The sequence below is a fragment of the Macaca thibetana genome, chromosome 13 (assembly GCF_024542745.1).
Source record: "Macaca thibetana thibetana isolate TM-01 chromosome 13, ASM2454274v1, whole genome shotgun sequence".
In the NCBI taxonomy this organism is placed as follows: domain Eukaryota; kingdom Metazoa; phylum Chordata; class Mammalia; order Primates; family Cercopithecidae; genus Macaca; species Macaca thibetana.
The window spans coordinates 19369007-19387474 of NC_065590.1; the positions used below are offsets into that span (position 1 = coordinate 19369007).

Consider the following 18468-nt stretch of genomic DNA (forward strand, 5'->3'; position numbering starts at 1 on the left):
TTACAGAAGCTTGGCCTAAGGTGGGGAATAAAAAAGCATTTGTTAGCATTAAGGGAGTGGAAATAATAAGCAACTCAGTTTTTTTTTTTTTTTTTTTTTTTGAGATGGAGTCTTACTCTGTTGCCCAGGCTGGAGTACAGTGGCTCAATCTCAACACACTGCAATCTCTGCCTCCTGGGTTCAAGCAAACCTCGTGCCTCAGCCTCCTGAGTAGCTGGGATTTCAGGTGTGGGCAATCACGCCCAGCTAAATGTATTTTTAGTAGAGACCGGGTTTCACCATGCTGGCCAGGCTGATCTCAAACTCCTAACTTCAAGTGATCCTCCCACCTTGGCCTCCCAAAGTGCTGGGATTACAGGTGTGAGCCACTGCGTCCGGCCTGCAACTCAGGTTTTTAAACAGGGAATAAAAATAATATTTTGTTATCTGGCAGGATTATATAAGACTAAAAAGAGAAAGAGAACCCAGTTAGGTTTTTATTGAAATAGGTTAAGTATTTGATGTTTTTAACATAAAGCCATAGAAATGGAGAGAAAAGAGATAAACTGGAACAATATCTTATAGCTATGATAGGTCTCTGGTGGCTGACGCATATAGAGAATAAAGGAAATAGAAAAGTTAAAGTGTCTCTAAAGTCAAAAGGTATGAAAAACTGTGGTGCCACTGGTCTAACCAAGGGAAGCAATTTGGTTATGTTGAGTTTGATGAGATAAGTGAGATGTGTGAGAGGGAAACACAACTGTGAGATCTGGGTCAGTAGTCATGTCCAGGGATATGAATCTATCTATAGATTATATACTGCACACCTAAAATCACTGAAGTCCTGAGCATGGCCAGGTTTTCTCAGGAGGCTGGGGAAGAGCAGACAGAGAATGAAGTAACAACCATAATTAGAAAATATGGGCTGGGCGTGGTGGCTCATGCCTGTAATCCCAGCACTTTGGGAGGCCAAAGTGGGTGGATCATGAGGTCAAGAGAGCAAGACCATCTTGGCCAACATGGTGAAATCCCGTCTCTACTAAAAATACAAAAATTAGCTGGGCATGGTGACGTGCACCTGTAGTCCCAGCTACTTGCGAGGCTGAGGCAGGAGAATCGCCTGAACCCAGGAGGCAGAGGTTACAGTGAGCCAAGATCACACCACTGCACTCCAGCCTGGTGACAGAGTGAGAGTCCATCTCAGAAAAAGAAAGAAAGAAAAAAGAAAATACGTGGGAAGAAAGAGTAGAATAATTTCAGAACAGAAAGAGACCTAGAGGTAATTAACCCACTCTTTTTACAGTGAATCAGATAGGTAAAAACAACCATGGCAGAGAGGAAGTAGAAGAACAGGGACACAAAGCCAGACAGCCTCCAGCAGACTGACAATCCTCATGGAAATTTTATTTCTCTTTAGACATTTCCCAACTTAATAATTACCTTAATAATATCATCAGTTCCTTCAGTAACAGGTTTTGATTTGAGTTCTTCAATTTCTTTCTCCAATTCTAAACAATTAAAAAATAAAGGACTCCGGTTCAGAAATAAAGAACATAATTACTGGGAAACTGATAAGTACATTCTTACAAAACCCCCCAAAATCTGCAAATTAGAATATATGTAAGCAGAATAGTATGATTAATCTCTGCACTCATCACTATGCTTCAACATTATTACATGGCCAATTTTGTTTCCTCCCAACCTGTATTCACTTCCTCCTTCACTGCTCTTATCCATCTGATAATTTTCAAGCATACTCCAGACATCATATTATTTCACCTGTAAGTACATATAACCTTAAAAGCCACAATCGCATATTAAGAATAAACATTATTGAGAACGGCCTGGCCAACATGGTGAAATCTTGTCTTTACTAAAAATACAAAAATTAGCCAGGCATGGTGGTGGCCGCCTGCAGTCCCAGTTACTCGGGAGGACTTGGCAGGCTGAGGCAGGAGAATCGCTTGAACCCAGGAAGGGGAGGTTGCAGTGAGCTGAGATTGTGCCCCTGCACTCCAGCCTAGCCAACAAGAGCAACACTGTCTCAAAAAAAAAAAAAAAAAAGAAGAAGAAACGAAACGTTAATTGAAGTGTTTCACTAGCGAATGCCTAGATCTCAGGCCTAGAACTTCTTTCCAAATAAATTATTCTCTTTATTGCAAAGTGATCCAAACTCCCAAGACATAATTTTATCTTTTCTAATAGAAAATAAGTCTCGGCTTTTAGGCTAAGCAGTTAATATTTGTAAGTCACTGGAAATTCAAGAGCTCATGTACATATACTAAGAAAAAGATCTAAGATCTTTTTCCTTCTGGAATAAAAAGAAAACTGAATAGGGAATCAATCAACTTCAACAGATAAATATACTTTAATGTCTATAAATGGAAATCTTTTATTATTTTAATTGAGGAAGCGTTCCATCTCTTTGGGCTTATCTTCTGTCTCTAACATTTCAACTGACTTCTCTTGAAAAAACGCTTTACTCAGAATAATCTAAAGTCTACATGAAGGAAAAACACTTAACTTGCACAAACTTTAAAAATCCTCCTCCCTGACTTTAACAACTCAAAAGTCACTGTGGTTTAGAGACGTGGGAATAATTTAGAAATCAGAGGTAAATTTTTAGAATGTTAAATAACAGATTCTACTACACTAAGGTGTACTTGGAATCACTGGAAAACAAAAACAAGCCAATGCATTATTTTAAAAACTACCATTTTAAACCACGATTAAAGAGACTGTGATCAAGATGAGTATTTTCAACCCAATACCTGTACACCTTGACTTAGCTTTCTGTATTAACATCATCTGTTTCTTGGCAAACTTGATGAGGTCTTCTTTGGGCAATGTTTCCAGCTGAAAGATGTGGTTATGTTACCAACTTGTTACAACTCATGTTTCTAGTATACCACAAAAAACAAACAATGTCTGCCAGAAAACAAAAACATTCTACAGAATAAATCTTTATGCCAACAGCATACTTTGTTCCACTTTTTTTTTTTTTTTTTTTTTTTTTTTTGAGACAGAGTCTCGCTCTATTGCCCAGGCCGGAGTGCAATGACACGATTTTGGCTCACTGCAACCTCTGCCTCCCAGGTTCAAGCAATTCTCCTGCCTCAGCCTCCCAAATAGCTGGGATCACAGGCGCCCGCTACCACGCCCGGCTAATTTTTGTAGTCTGAGTAGAAACGGGGTTTCACCATGTTGGCCAGGCTGGTCTCAAACTCCTGACCTCAGGTGATCCACCCGCCTCGGCCTCCCAAAGTGTTGGGATTACAGGCGTGAGCCACCGCGCCCGGCCACATCTTTTAAAATAAGCAAATGCAACGTCAACTCTGTAATTGCTATGCAAGTACAAAAAATTAGTTATGCGACTACTATGAAACGCAAATACCAGGGCATATCCTCTTATAGCTAATGTTACAGGTTGACATTGCTAGCTTTTGATTTAATTGTAAAATTAGTGGGTTGGGGCTAATGCTACTTAAAATTGCTTGGAGCTGTAAAAGTATTTCATTCTATTTAAGGCTGAAAGTGTCACAAGAAAATGTAAGCATAATTACAGCAGCAAGATGAACCAGGTGACATTCAGGCTTTAATTAAAAAATTAAGCTTTACCACTTGAAAAAATTACTTAAGCCTGTAGTCTCAGGTTTAAGCTTTACCACTTGAGAAAATTACTTAAGCCTGTGGTCTCAGGTTTCTCAACAACAGTACCTATCTCACGGTTATCATGAAGCTTAAATGAAGTAACTAAGTGGTTAGGCAAGTGCCTGAAATTTAGCATGCAAGCAATAAACCTTAGCAATAAACTACTATCGTTTAGCATGATTAAATGTTAAACACCGTACAAGGCCATAAAACTGGACTAATTCAACGCTTTGACAATGTAAAAACTGGAGCCCACAGATCAGAATCCCTTGATCCCTACCCTATGTCACTGCTCCTTCCACTACATCACTATATAAACCTTCTTAAATTAGACTGCTTTGTTTCATGTTCGAAAAATCGCAGGATCTCCCAGCAGTGCTAACCAGGAGCAGGAAGTAAACAAAAAGTCTTTTTATATCGGGGTGGGCGGGGGAGAAAGAAACAGGAAATGGATCGGTGACTGCGTAAACTAAAATTGAGATTCCTTGGAGCAAGGATATTAAAAAAATAAATTATATGTGTGTGTGTATATATACATATATATATAGCGCCCCCCTTCTTCATGCCAAAGTTTTCCAATTCATCACCCTTCCAGTCTTCAGGGAGCCCGCTATTCAAGTATCCTCTTCACCTTAGATTTCCCGGTCCCAGGGGTAGCTGGTGAAGCCACCCCATCTTGAACAGGATCCTGCAAAACAAAATCAAACGCAGGTGTCAGAAGAACTCTTTTCCTAATCCCACACGGAACGCGTGGAACCTTTACAGGGAAAAACCTACTATGGAATCAAGTGGTGGAAAGCCTTGTGAGACAGAGAATGAGGGCGGACGGAGGCGGTCGCTGTGGCAAATCGTATACAAACGGGCTCTATGGGGACAGGTAACCGCCAGGGATGGAGTTTAGGGAAGATGTGGCAGGCGACTGCAGAGCGGGCTTCGGGGTACCCTCCGCGCCCTCCCACCGGGCCCACCCCCACATCCCAAGTAGCTGCGCGGAAGGCTTGATGGGAGGCAGTGGGCCCGACCTGAGTTACCTCCATCGCCGCCTGCCTGCCGCTGGCCCGCAACCAGCCGCCGCCACCGCTGCACTTCTGTTTGCGCCAGCCTCTGACGTAGGCTCGACTGCAGGTCAAAGGTCGCGCTCTCCGGGCGGCCCGCCCCCCGCGTCTCCATAGCTACGGCTCGGCAGCACTTCCGCTTACGCCTCTGTGTCCGGGTTAAGGTTTCCCGCGCCGCGCCGAGGGCGGAGTCGGTGTAGGCGTTCTACCTGGGGCTCGACCCCTGGGCCTGCGGGTCACAGGGTAGGTGTGGGTCCCGCCACCGCCGGTTATTGGCATGGGAACGCGGGCCGATTACCCCTTGGGGCCTCGGTTTCCACGTCTGTAAAATCTTGTGAGAGTGAGGAGAGCATTGGATTGAAGTACAAGTCCCTCAGGCCCCGAAGGTGTCTACTAGCCTGCGAGTGCCTGCGGGACCCACCGTTGCTTCCGGGGGTGGCTCCTTAGGCATTTGTGGCCAGCATGGTGCCCGGGAGCTCCGTGACTCACAGGTCAGTGATGAGGTGGAGGACTTCCCTGAGGAGGCGTTCCTTGACTCTGGAGGCTGTGAGGAGGTCCCGGGACAGCTCTGCCCTGTAGCCGCCCAGTACTGCTGGTGATGTGGTAGAGGCAAGATAGTCTGCCAGGGAGCTGGGCAGCTGTGGGAGGAGACTCTGTAGAATAGGGGGCACGAGGGCACGCCGAAGAATCTGTGGTCGAATCCCAGAGCTGCTGCAGTGTCCTGATTGGCGGTCCAGTGCTCTGAGAGCCTTTCTGTTAACTGCTGAAATGGTTTGCTACACTTTTACCTTTCCATTCATGTTTTCCATTACACTCCCATAACTAAGGTGACCTGAAGATAACTCAGTTTCCTGTAGTTTAAATGGTCAAAAGGATGAAGAGGCCAGCATACAGTATGTAACTAGTAAATGGTAGCTGCTTATTACTAGGTAAAAGAAGTGTTATTGTGGACATCTACTCTTTGTCTTTGACAGGGTGTATCACCCATAGTGTTTGACTAGGATTGGTTCAGGGGTGGTGTGTGACCTAAGATGTACAGTCAGAAATTTTGAGACTTCTATTTAGTATTTTGGTTTAGTGATACTATTTTCTCTTTCTTTGGATGTGATTGAAGAAACATACAGCCCTGATTGCTGTTGGCAGACAGCTGCCGCTATGGTAGAAAGCAGCCTGAGGACAAAATTGTTAAGAGGAAAAAGCAGCCTAAGGACAAAATTGTTAAGAGGAAAAAAGCAGAGCCGAGGCAGCTCCGGAGGAATGAAACTGGAGCTTTGATAGGTTATCACTGAGTCGGTAAATTCCCTTTAAGTGATCCAGTTAACACTGGGGTTTGCTGTTACTTGTAACAGTGTACACATCTATTGGGAGGAAGAGTTTTCCAACTTGAAGAAAAAAATCTCTATTAATGAGATGACTAGAGAAAATGTCCATAAATCTGGACATTGTGCAGTGGTATAAAATGGGCAACTTTCCTACTGGAGTAGAAAAATTACTGCAGACAATATTTGAAGAAAAGATCTAAGAGCCACCAACATTTTATGGCAGCACATGCTATTAAAGAAGCATTCTCCTTGAAAACCGGCACAAGGTTGAGTGGGGTGGCTCACGCCTGTAATCCCAGCACTTTGGGAGGCCAAGGCGGGCAGATCACTTGAGACCAGGAGTTTGAGACCATCCTGGCCAACATGGTGAAACCCCGTCTCTACTAAAAATACAAAAATTAGCTGGTCGTGGTGGTGCATGCCTGTAGTTGTAGCTACTTAGGAGGCTGAGGCAGGAGAATCTGTTGAACCTGAGAGGTGGAGGTTGTGTGGAGGTTGTAGTGAGTTGAGATTGTGCCGCTGCTCTCCAGCTGGGGTGACAGAGTGAGACTCCGTCTCAAAAAAAAAAAAAAAAAAAAAGCTGGCACAAGACAAGGATGCCCTCTCAGCACTCCTATTCAACATAGTATTGAAGGTTCTGGCCACAGCAATCAGGAAAGAGAAATAAAGGGCATTCAAATAGGAAGAGAGGAAGCCAAACTACCTGTTTGCAGATGCCGTGATCCTATATCTAGAAAACCCCATTGTCTCAGCCCAAAAGCTTCTTAAGCTGATACGCAAGTTCAGCAGTCTCATGATACACAATCAATGTGCAGAAATTGCTAGCATTCCTATACATTGACAACAGTCAAGCTGAGAGCCAAATCACAAGAGAACTCATTCACAATTGCCACAAAAAGAATAAAGTACCTAGAAATACAGCTAACAAGGGAAGGGAAAGAGCTCTACAAATAAATCAGATGACACAAACAAATGAAAAAATATTCCATGCTCATGGATAGGAAGAATCAATATCATTGAAATGGCCACACTGCCCAAAGCAGTTTATAGATTCAATACTATTCCTATCAAACTACCACCTACTTTATTTGCAGAATTAGAAAAAGCTATTTAAAAATTCATGTGGAACTTGCTGGGCGTGGTGGCTTACGCCTGTAATCCCAGCACTTTGGGAAGCCAAGGCGGGTGGATCACAAGGTCAGGAGATCCAGATCATCCTGGCTAACACAGTGAAACCCTGTGTCTACTAAAAATACAAAAATAAAGTTAGCCAGGCATGGTGGTGGGCGCCTGTAGTCCCCACTACTCGGGAGGCTGAGGCAGGAGAATGGCATGAACCCAGGAGGCAGAGCTTACAGTGAGCTGAGATCGCGCCACTGCACTCCAGCCTGGGTGACAGAGCAAGACTCCGTCTCAAAAAAATAAATAAATAAAAATAAAATTCATGTAGAACTAAAAAAGAGCCCAAATAGCCAAGGCAGTCCTAAGCAAAAAGAACAAAGCTGGAGGCATCATGGTACCTGACTTCAAACTATATTGCAGGGCTACAGTAACCAAAACAGCATGGCACTGGTACAAGAGCATACACATTGACCAATGGAACAGAATAGACAACCCAGAAATAAGATCGTATACCTACAACTATCTGATCTTCAACAAACCTGATGGAAACAAGCAATGGGGAAAGGATTCCCTATTCAGTAAATGGTGCTGGGATAACTGGCTAGCCATATGCAGAAAATTGAAACTGGACCCCTTTCTTACACTATATAGAAAAACTAACTCAAGATGGATTAAAGACTTAAATGTAAAACCCAAAACTATAGAAATCCTGGAAGACAATCTAGGCAATACCGTTCAGGATATAGGCATGGGCAAAGATTTCATGACAAAGCAATTGCAACAAAAGCAAAAATTGACAAGTGGGATCTAATTAAACTAAAGAGCTTCTCACAGCAAAATAAACTATCAGAGTAAACAACCTACAGAATGGGAGAAAATTTTTGCAAACTATGATCTGACAAAGGTCTAATAGCCAACACCTATAAGAAACTTAAATTTATTTATTTATTTTATGATACTTTAAGTTCTAGGGTACATGTGCACAATGTGCAGGTTTGTTACATATGCATACATGTGCCATGTTGGTGTGCTGCACCCGTTAACTCGTCATTTACATTAGGTATATCTAAATACCGCATGTTCTCACTCATAGGTGGGAATTGAACAATGAGATCACTGGGACACAGGAAGGGGGTCATCACACACCGGGTCCTATGGTGGGGGCGGGGCGGGGAGGGATACCATTAAGAAACTTAAATTTACAAGAAAAAAATCTATTGAAAAGTTGGCAAAAGACGTGAACAGACACTTCTCCAAAGAAGACATACATGTGGCCAACAAACAAAAAAGAGCTCAACATCACTGATCATTAGAGAAATGCAAATCAAAATCACAATGAGATACCATCTTATGCCAGTCAGAATGACCATTATTAAAAAGTAAAAAAAAAATAACAGATGCTGGCAAGGTTGTGGAGAAAAAGGAACGCTTATACACTGTTGGTGGGTGTGTAAATTAGTTCAACCATTATGGAAGACAGTGTGGCAGTATGGTGATTCTTCAAAGATCTAAAAACAGAAATACCATTTGACCAGCAATCGCCTTATTGTGTATATACCCAAAGCAGTATAAATCATTCTCTTATAAAGACACGTGCACATATATGTTCACTGCAGCACTATTTAAAATATCAAAGACATGGAATCAACCTAACTGCCCATCAATGATAGACTAGATAAAGAAAACGTAGTACATATACACCATGGAATACTATGTAGCTATTAAAAGAAACAAGATCATGTCCTTTGCAGGAACATGAATGAGGCTGGAGGCCATTATCCTCAGAAAACTAATGCAGGAACAGAAAACCAATACCACATGTTCTCACTTATAAGTGGGAGCTAAATGATGAGAACAAATTGACACATAGTGGGGAACAACACACAGTGGGGCCTAATGGAGGGGTTGGAGGGTGGGAGAAGGGAGAGGATCAGGAAAAATAACTAATAGATACTAGGCTTAATAACTGGGTGATGAAGTAATTGGTACAACCACCATGACACATGCTTACCTATGTAACCTGCATGTCATGCACAGGTACCCCTGAACTTAAAAGTTAAAAAAAAAGTGGATAAATGATTTCACAGACAGCATTGTTAGAACTGGAAGACTGAGCAGCGTTTGAGAAAAGAGGAATTCCTACATAAAGTATAATACATTGCCTTTTATATAGCAGGCATTCCATGAATGCTTAATTGAATCAATTAATGTATTAAAGGATCAAGGAAGAGAACATAAGATCACTAGTCAGTTTTTCCCCAGGTTTTGAATAAGCTTGAAGCTAAAACTTTGGAGTTATTTGTTCTATCTGTTGATACAAATGATGTTATAGCATTTTTTTTTTTCCTTTCTGGTATGGAATCCAGTCTTGGATCAGGTATTACATTTGTCACGTCTCTTCAGACTCCTTTAATCTGGAGCACACAGTTTTTCTTGGTGTTTTGTAAAATTAACATTTTCAAGACTGTAATTCTCCCCATCTTTTTTTTTTTTTTCAGTTAACATAGAATGGATTTTCCTTTTGGCATGCAGTTCTTTGAATTTTTTTTTTTTTTTTTTTTTTTTTTTAGACGGGGTCTCGCTCTGTCACCCAGGCTGGAGTGCAGTGGCCGGATCTAAGCTCACTGCAAGGTCCGCCTCCCGGGTTCACGCCATTCTCCTGCCTCAGCCTCCCGAGTAGCTGGGACTACAGGCGCCCGCCACCTCGCCCGGCTAGTTTTTTGTATTTTTTAGTAGAGACGGGGTTTCACCGGGTTCGCCAGGATGGTCTCGATCTCCTGACCTCGTGATCCACCCGTCTCGGCCTCCCAAAGTGCTGGGATTACAGGCTTGAGCCACCGCGCCCGGCCCAGTTCTTTGAATTTTAATACACATATAGACATGTAACCATCAGCACAATCAAGTTACAAAAAAGCACTATTATCTTTCAAACTCCCTTATACTTGTCTGTTTTAGCCACGCTCTCCTTCCATCCCTAATTCCTGGCAACACCATGATCTGTTTTTCATCACTATACTTTTGTCCTTTCATGAATATAACATAAATGGAAATATACAGTATGAACCTTTTGAGACTGGCTTCTTCCAGTCAGCATAATGCCTTTGAGATTCATCCAAATTGTTGCATTTACTGATAATTTGTTTCTTTTTATTGCTAAGTAATATTCATGGTACGGATGCATGACAATTTGCTTATTAGGTTATTAATCCTAATAAAAGTAAACAGTAAGTATATGTTTAACTTTTTTTTCCTTTTTTTTTTTTTGTTTGTTTGTTTTTGAGACAGAGTCTCACTCTGTTGCCCAGGCTGGAGTGCAGTGGCAAGATCTCGGCTCACTGCAAGCCATGCCTCCTGCGTTCACACCATTGTCCTGCCTCAGCCTCCCAAGTATGTATGTAGGACTATAGGCACCTGCCACCACGCCCAGCTATTTTTTTTTGTATTTTTAGTAGAGATGGGGTTTCACTGTATTAGCCAGGATGGTCTCGATCTCCTGACCTCGTGATCCACCCGCCTCGATCTCCAAAAGTGCTGAGATTACAGGTGTGAGCCACCGTGCCCGGCCATTTTTTTTTTGTTTTTTTGAGACAAGGCCTCACTCTTTCACCCAGGTGGGAGTGCAGTGGTGTGATCATGGCTCACTGCAGCCTTGAACTCCTAGGCTCAAGAGATCCTCCCACCTCAACCTCCTAAGTAGCTGTGACTACAGGCACATGCTACCATGCCTGGCTAATTTTTAATTTTTTTTTTTTTTTGTAGACATGACGTCTCACTATGTTGCTCAGGCTGATTTGAGCTTCTGGCCTCAAGTGATCCTCCTATCTCGGCCTCCAAAGTGCTGGGATTACAGACATAAGCCACTGTGCCCAGCCATGTTTAACTTTTTAAGAAACTGCCAAACTGTTAATCCTGATTGTTACCCAGGACATCACCAAGAGGAGATGATCTTTTCCTGGGGATGGCTGCATTTAGTGACCAACTGCCTGAGCAAGAGGCACAGACCACGAGATGAGAAAGACAATCAAAAAGCTTTCTGGGCTGGATAAAGTGGCTCACACCTGTAATCCCAGCACTTTGAGAGGCCGAGGTGGGTGGATTGCTTGAGCCCAGGAGTTCGAGACCAGCCTGGGCAATGTGGCAAGACCCCATCTCAAAAAAACCAAAAAAAAACCTTTCTGATTTTGTTTTAATGGAGGCTTTTTGAATGCTTAACAATATCAGATGCCTTTGGATGGGAAACAGCATTGAGTACCTTGGCTATCAACCCATTGTTGAGTAGCTGTTGCAATAAAAGTTGTACCATGGTTAGGTTGCAAATTGTCCAGAAAACCAAACACAGGATACATATTAGTTTCAGGGCCATACAAGTGTAACTATGGTTGGCTGATTGGACTGAAATGACAGCACTGTAGCCTGAAAAATTGTCAACAGAGTTGAGGCACCACCAATAGCCTGGGAGGGCTCAAAGGTCTACTGTCATCAGTCTGCTGGAGAGAATCAGACCAACTTTGGGGAGGAGCCACAAGTGACAGCCTCTGCAGAACAGTCCTTCCCTTTTTGCCTTGTCTGCCGTGGTGGATATGTGGCCATATCTGGTGTGATGATGGATCCAGGTAGCAACAGAGTAGCAATCAAGGCAATGCAAACTCAGCAACTTGATTCTGGTTGGTCTCATCAGGGAATGGGCCCTTCCTGTGGGTGTTTACATAGGAATCCCCAAAAGTTTAATCAGCAGCTGTAATTCATTTCGACAGTTCACAGCCCTATGATGCATGTCTTTAATCTGCTAATCTGTAGTTTTCAAAGTGACAGACCAATGGCTAGGCCGTTGGCAACAGCGTAAGTCTGTAAACATATAGCAAAATTCACCAAGGGAGGTATTGGCCGAAACTCTGAGAAGGTCCTTGAGTTCTGTTCTTTGAGTAGAGGTACTATATCTGTTTTTAGTTCTGCAAAGCTGGCACTAAAGTTGAAAAGCTGCTGCAGTCTGGTGGAAACCATTCAGATTCAACCTAGCCACACCAGACTCAAGATTTAAGAGAATCTTTGTGAAGTGAGGGCCCCATTGAGCTAGTAAAATGGCTCACATGGCTGAGTCAGGGTAAAATTTTCCCAAGAGAGCCGCGAATTTTTTTTTCGAGACAGAGTCTTGCTCTGTCGCCCAGGCTGGAGTGCAGAGGTGGGATCTCAGCTCACTGCAACCTCCACCTCCCAGGTTCAACCAGTTCTCCTGCCTCAGCCTCTCAGTTAGTGGGATTACAGGCGCTCGCTACCATGCCCGGCTAATTTTTTGCCGGGGAAAGGTGGGAATGCAAATTAATTCAGACCCTATGGAAAACAGTTTGGAGATTTCTCAAAGAATCCAAAGGGAAACAAATCATTCTACAAAGAAGACACCTGCATTTATATGTTTACTGCAGCACTATTTATTTATAATAGCAAAGACAGATCATCAACCTAGCTGCCCATCAGTGGTGGATTGGATAAAGAAAATGTGATACATATATACCAGGGAATACTATGTAGCCATAAAAAGAATGAAATCATGGCCAGGTGTGATGGCTCACACCTGTAATCCCAGCACATTGGGAGGCCTAGGCGGGTGGATTGAGCGCAGGAGTTTGAGACCAACCTGGACAACATGGGAAAACCCCATCTCCACAAAAAATAAAAAAATTAGCTGGGTGTGGTGGCATGCCTCTGTAGTCCTAGGTACTTGGGAGGCTGAGGTGGGGGGATGGCTTGAGCCCAGGAGGCAGAGGTTGCAATGAGCTGAGATCATGCCACTGTACTTCAGCCTGGGTGGCAGAGCCATACCCTGCCTCAAAAAGAAAAAAAAAAAAAAGGAAAAAGAAATCATGTCCTTTCCAGTAACATGTATGCAGCTGAAGGCCATTATCCTAAGTGAATTAATGCAGAAACATAAAGCCAAATACTGCAGATTCTCACTTACAAGTCAAAGCTAAACATTGGGTACACACAGACACAAAGATGGGAACAATAGACAACGGGGATTCCAAAAGTGGAGAGGGAGGAAGGGAAGGGTTGGAAAACTATCTATCTGGTATTATGTTTACTACTCGGGCAACAGCATCATTAGGAGCCCAAACCTCAGCATCCCACAATATACCCATGTAACAAACCTGCACAAGTACCCCCTGAATCTAAAATAAAAATGAAAATAAAAGCTGCTTTTGAAAAGGGATGGTAGCCATGCCAGAGAGACAATGAGTCCAAAACCCAAGGGGTACTTCCAGGTGAAGGCTGCCTCCCTTCACTAGAGGCTATCATCGACAAAATCATCAGTCACAGGCACTTTTGGATTCAAGTGGTAATTAGGGGTGTGGAACCCTCTAAGTAGCGAGCATGCTACAGCTCAACAGCTTCCAGTGCAGCCTATCAATTTGCAGCCCACTTAAATGATACTCATTTATGAGTTAGCCAAGTAGAATGCCCAAATGAAGCAGATACTGTCTCTGGTGTCCAAAGAGCCCCATAAGGCTCCGGGCCTCCATTTTGTTGGGAGAGAGCAAATAGATAGCCATCTTTCCTTCACTTTCAAAGTGATGGAGCATTGTGAGTTCACTCAATCCACATAGTTCTAAGAAACTTGTTATCAGGCCCCTCAATTTATTTACTTTTATTATTATTTTCTGAGTCAGTCTCACTCTGTTGCCCAGACTGGAGTGTAGTGGTACAATCTCAACTCACTGCAACCTCTACTTCCTGGGTTCAAGCAATTCTTGTACCTCAGTCTCCTGAGTAGCTAGGATTATAGGCAAGCACCACCACACACTGATAATTTTTTTAAATTAATTAATTAATTAATTTTGAGACAGTCTCGCTCTGTCGCCCAGGCTGGAGTGCAGTGGTGTGATCTCGGCTTATTGCAAGTTCTGCCTTCCGAGTTCACTCCATTCTCCTGCCTCAGCCTCCCGAGTAGCCAGGACTATAGGTGCCTGCTACCAGGCCTGGCTAATTTTTTTTGTATTTTTAGTAGAGACAGGGTCTCACTGTGTTAGCCAGGATGGTCTCAATCTCCTGACCTCATGATCTGCCTGCCTCAGTCCCCCAAAGTGCTGGGATTACAGGCGTGAGCCATCGCGCCTGTCTCACACTACTAATTTTTGTGATGGAGTTTTGTCATGTTGGCCAGACTGGTCTTGTATTCCTGGCCTTAAGTGATCTGCCTGCCTCTTCCTCCCAAAGTGCTAGGATTACAGGCATTAGCCACCTCACCTGGCTCAGGCCCCTGAATTTCACTGGGGTTATTGGCAGAGGTGTGGTAGCACCACAATCAGGTCCATTGAAACCAAGGTTGCTGATTTGCCAACCAATAGCACACTCTATGGTGAATGATTTGGATATCAGAGGGGAGATGCATTTACATTAAATCTTCACCCACCCACTGGTAGCAAATGACAGAAGAGTTTGTCCCACTAGCTGTTTTTAACATGAAGCCGTTTCTTATTGGAAAGATCGTCTTTGGCACTTATGGGAGAGGGAAGTACAAACATGGAATCCAGTGGTTCCTATATAACAGGGGTCCCCAACCCCCTGGCTGTGGCCATTAGATTCTCATAGTGCAAACCCTATGGTGAACTGTGCATGTGAGTTTGCATGCTCCTTATGATAATCTTTACACCTTGAAACAATTTCATCCTGAAACTGTTACTGGAAAGGGGTCCTGATCCAGACCCCAAGAGAGGATTCTTGGATCTTGTGCAAGAAAGAATTCAAGGTGAGTCCATAAAGTGAGAACAAGTTTACTAAGAAAGTAAAGGAATAAAATAATGGCTACTCCATAGGCAGAGCAGCCCTGAGCTGCTGGTTGCCCATTTTATGGTTATTTCTTGATTATATGCTAAACAAGGAGTGAATTATTCATGAATTTTCTTAGAAAGGGGTGGGCAATTCCTGGAGCTGAGGGTTCCTCCCTTTTTTGGACCATGTAGGTAACTTCCTGATGTTGGCATGGTATCGGGGGAATCACTCCCCAATATTTCAACTAAATGTTGGCCAGTCTGAGAAATAAAGAGAAAGAGTACAAAGAGAGGAATTTTACAGCTCGGCTGCCGGGGGTGACATCACATATTGGTAGGTCCGTGATGCCTCCTGAGCCGCAAAACCAGCAAGTTTTTATTAGGGATTTCAAAAGGGGAGGGGGTGTACGAACAGGGAGTAGGGCACAAAGATCACATGCTTCAAAGGGCAAAAAAGGAGAACAAAGTTCACATGCTTCTGAGGCCAATAAAGATCACAAGGCAAAGGGCAAAGCAAGATTACAAGGCAAGGGCAAAATTAGAATTACTGATGAGGGTCTATGTTTGGCTGTGCACGTATTGATAAACATTTTAAACAACAGAAAACAGAGTTCAAGAGCAGAGAACTGGTCTGACCTCAAATTCACCAGGGTGGGATTTTTTTCCTACCCTAATAAGTCTGAGGGTACTGCAGGAGACCAGGGCATATTTCAGTCCTTATCTGAACCACATAAGATAGATACTCTCAGAGTGGCTGTTTATAGAACTCCCCCCAGGAATCCATGCCATGCCATGCCATTCCATTCCAGTCCATTCCATTCGTCTTAATATTTAATATTCCTTGCTAGGATAAGAATTGCTAGCGATATCTGTCCTACTTGCACGTCCATTTATAGGCTCCCTGCAAGAAGAAAAATATTGCTCTATTCTGCCCGACCCCGCAGGCAGACACACCTAATGGTTGTCTTCCCTTGTTCCCGAAAATCACTGTTACTCTGTTTGTTTTCAAGGTGCACTGATTTCATGTTGTTCAAACACCCATGTTTTAAAATTTGTACAATAGTGGTCCTGAGGTGATGTATATCCTTAGCTTACGAAGATAACAGGATTAAGAGATTAAAGTAAGACAGGCGTAAGAAATTATAAGAATATTATTAGGGAAGTGATAAATGTCCGTGTTAAAATGAAATCTTCACAATTTATGTTCAGAGATTGCAGTAGAGACAGGCATATGAAATTATAAAAGTATTAATTTTTGGAACTGATAAATGTCCATGAGATCTTCACAATTTATGTTCCTCTGCTGTGGCTCCAGCTGGTCCCTCCATTTGGGGTCCCTGACTTCCTGCAACACCATGGCATTTGTAAACTGTCATGGTGCTGGTAGGAGTGTAGCAGTGATGACAACCAGAGGTCACTCTCATTGCCATCTTGGTTTTGGTGGATTTTAGCAGGCTTCTTTACTGCAACCTGTTATCAGCAAGGTCTTTATTTTTTATTTATTTATTTATTTATTTTTTTTTGAGACGGAGTCTCGCTCTATCGCCCAGGCTGGAGTGCAGTGGCCGGATCTCAGCTCACGGCAAGCTCCGCCTCCCAGGTTTACGCCATTCTCCTGCCTCAGCCTCCCGAGTAGCTGGGACTACAGGCGCCCGCCACCTCGCCCGGCTAGTTTTTTTTTTTGTATTTTTTAGTAGAGACGGGGTTTCACCATGTTAGCCAGGATGGTCTTGATCTCCTGACCTCGTGATCCGCCCATCTCGGCCTCCCAAAGTGCTGGGATTACAGGCTTGAGCCACCGCGCCCGGCCTATCAGCAAGGTCTTTATGACCTGTATCTTTTTTTTTTTTTTTTTTTGAGATGAAGTTTTGCTCTTGTTGCACAGGCTGGAGTGCAATGGCATGATCTCAGCACACTGCAACATCCGCCTCCTGGGTTCAAGCAATTCTACTACCTCAGCCTCCTAAGTAGCTGGGATTACAGGCATGCACCACTACGCCCAGCTACTTTTTGTATTTTTAGTAGAGACAGGGTTTCTCTATGTTGGTCAGGCTGATCTCAAACTCCCAACCTCAGGTGATTCATCCGCCTCGGCCCCCCAAAGTGCTGGGATTACAGGCGTGAGCCACCGCACCCAGCCTATGACCTGTATCTTATACTGACCTCCTCTCTCATCCTGTGACTAACAATCTGGGAACACAGCCCAGTAGCTCTCAGCCTTATTTACCCAGTACCTATTCAAGATAGAGTTGCTCTGGTTCAAACATCTCTGACAAAACCATTCCTACCCCCTGGTCTGTGGAAATGTTGTTTTCCACAAAACTAGTCCCTGGTGCCAAAAAGTTTGGGGACCCCTGCTATATAACATACAGGCCAAGAAAAAAACAACAAAACAACGATACATTGAATCAACTGAAAGGGCCCTTCCACAAGGTCACTTTAGCTTCCTTCCTCCACTGTGAACCCTGTGCTGACCCTGTCAATTGAATGTGGGTGTTTTCTCCCAATAATGGACCAGGGAGGGGGGTGACTTTGATGTCTTTGTCTAACGAGTCACACAAATTGTAGTCCCTTTCTTTTGAGGTTTCCTAGCATATTCAGCTGGGTACATATGGACTTATATCCCCCTCTTGTGGAAACAGACACCTCTGCCCAAATCCTAATCACCTTTTAAAAGCAGCTCAGTAGAGAGAGTAGAAGGGAAGCAAAGTGGTTCAGAGGGAGAGGATGGCTCCATATCAGTAAACAAGGCATTATATTACATTTTGTTTTGATCAGAGTGGTGACTGCTTGGGGCTCAAATACATAAACTTTGAATGCTTATGATCCACCAAAAGCTCTATGCCATAATTGCTACACCATTTATTTCAGCTATATAACATCCCTGAAAAGATAGTCCAATAAAAAACTGTTTATAGGCCAGGCATGGTGGCCCATGCCTGTAATGCCAGCACTTCGGGGGGCCTAGGCATGTGGGTCACCTGAGGTCAGGAGTTCAGGATCATCCTGCCCAATATGGTGAAACCCTGTCTCTACTGAAAATACAAAAATTAGCTGGGTGTGGTGGCGCACACCTGTAATCCCACCTGCTCAGGAAGCTGAGGCAGGAGAATTGCTTAAACCTGGGAGGCAGAAGTTGCAGTGAGCAGAGATCATGCCACTGCACTCCAGCCTGGATGACAGAGCAAGACTCTCTCTCAACAACAACAACAACAACAACAACAACAACAAAAACCAAAAAACTGTTTCTCTGCTTGAAAGATTTACAGAAATGTGAGAAATCCATGCAGAATTGCCTAGTATCCTGTGACCTTGCTAAACATATTACTTGTAGATATTTTTTCCCGGATATTTTTATGTAGACAATCATGTCACTGTTTTATTGTTTATTTTCTAATATGTATGCTTAAATTAAGCTAAGATTAATAGGAGTGTGAGAGTGCATATTCTTGCCTTGATCTGATCCAAAGGGAAAGGCATTCAGTCTTTCACTGTGAAGTATAATGTTAGCTGTAAGTTTTTTGTGGATGCCCTTCCTTTATCAACCCTCTGCATCTGCAGTTAAACCCTTTCTTT

At 43.3% G+C, this 18468-nt stretch overlaps 1 protein-coding gene across 6 annotated transcripts in view; it reads right to left on the reverse strand.

The window, feature by feature from the left end:
- The window catches only part of GCC2 (GRIP and coiled-coil domain containing 2), a 673733-nt gene that overhangs the window by 58951 nt on the left and 596314 nt on the right, over positions 1-18468 (reverse strand). For 3 of the 6 annotated variants that reach the window (XR_007718582.1, XM_050752992.1, XM_050752996.1), the window contains exons 1-4: positions 4653-4731; positions 4262-4318; positions 2751-2835; positions 1420-1487 (exon numbers count right to left, since the gene is read on the reverse strand). Coding sequence is in view for 3 of the 6 variants with exons in the window: in XM_050752992.1 (XP_050608949.1) it covers positions 1420-1487; positions 2751-2835; positions 4262-4318; positions 4653-4667 (225 nt within the window). In the remaining 3 variants the exon portion in view is untranslated. Of the gene's footprint in view, positions 1-1419; positions 1488-2750; positions 2836-4217; positions 4319-4652; positions 4742-18468 lie in introns of those variants that run through there. The other 3 variants (XM_050752993.1, XM_050752994.1, XM_050752995.1) reach the window with 3 other exon arrangements.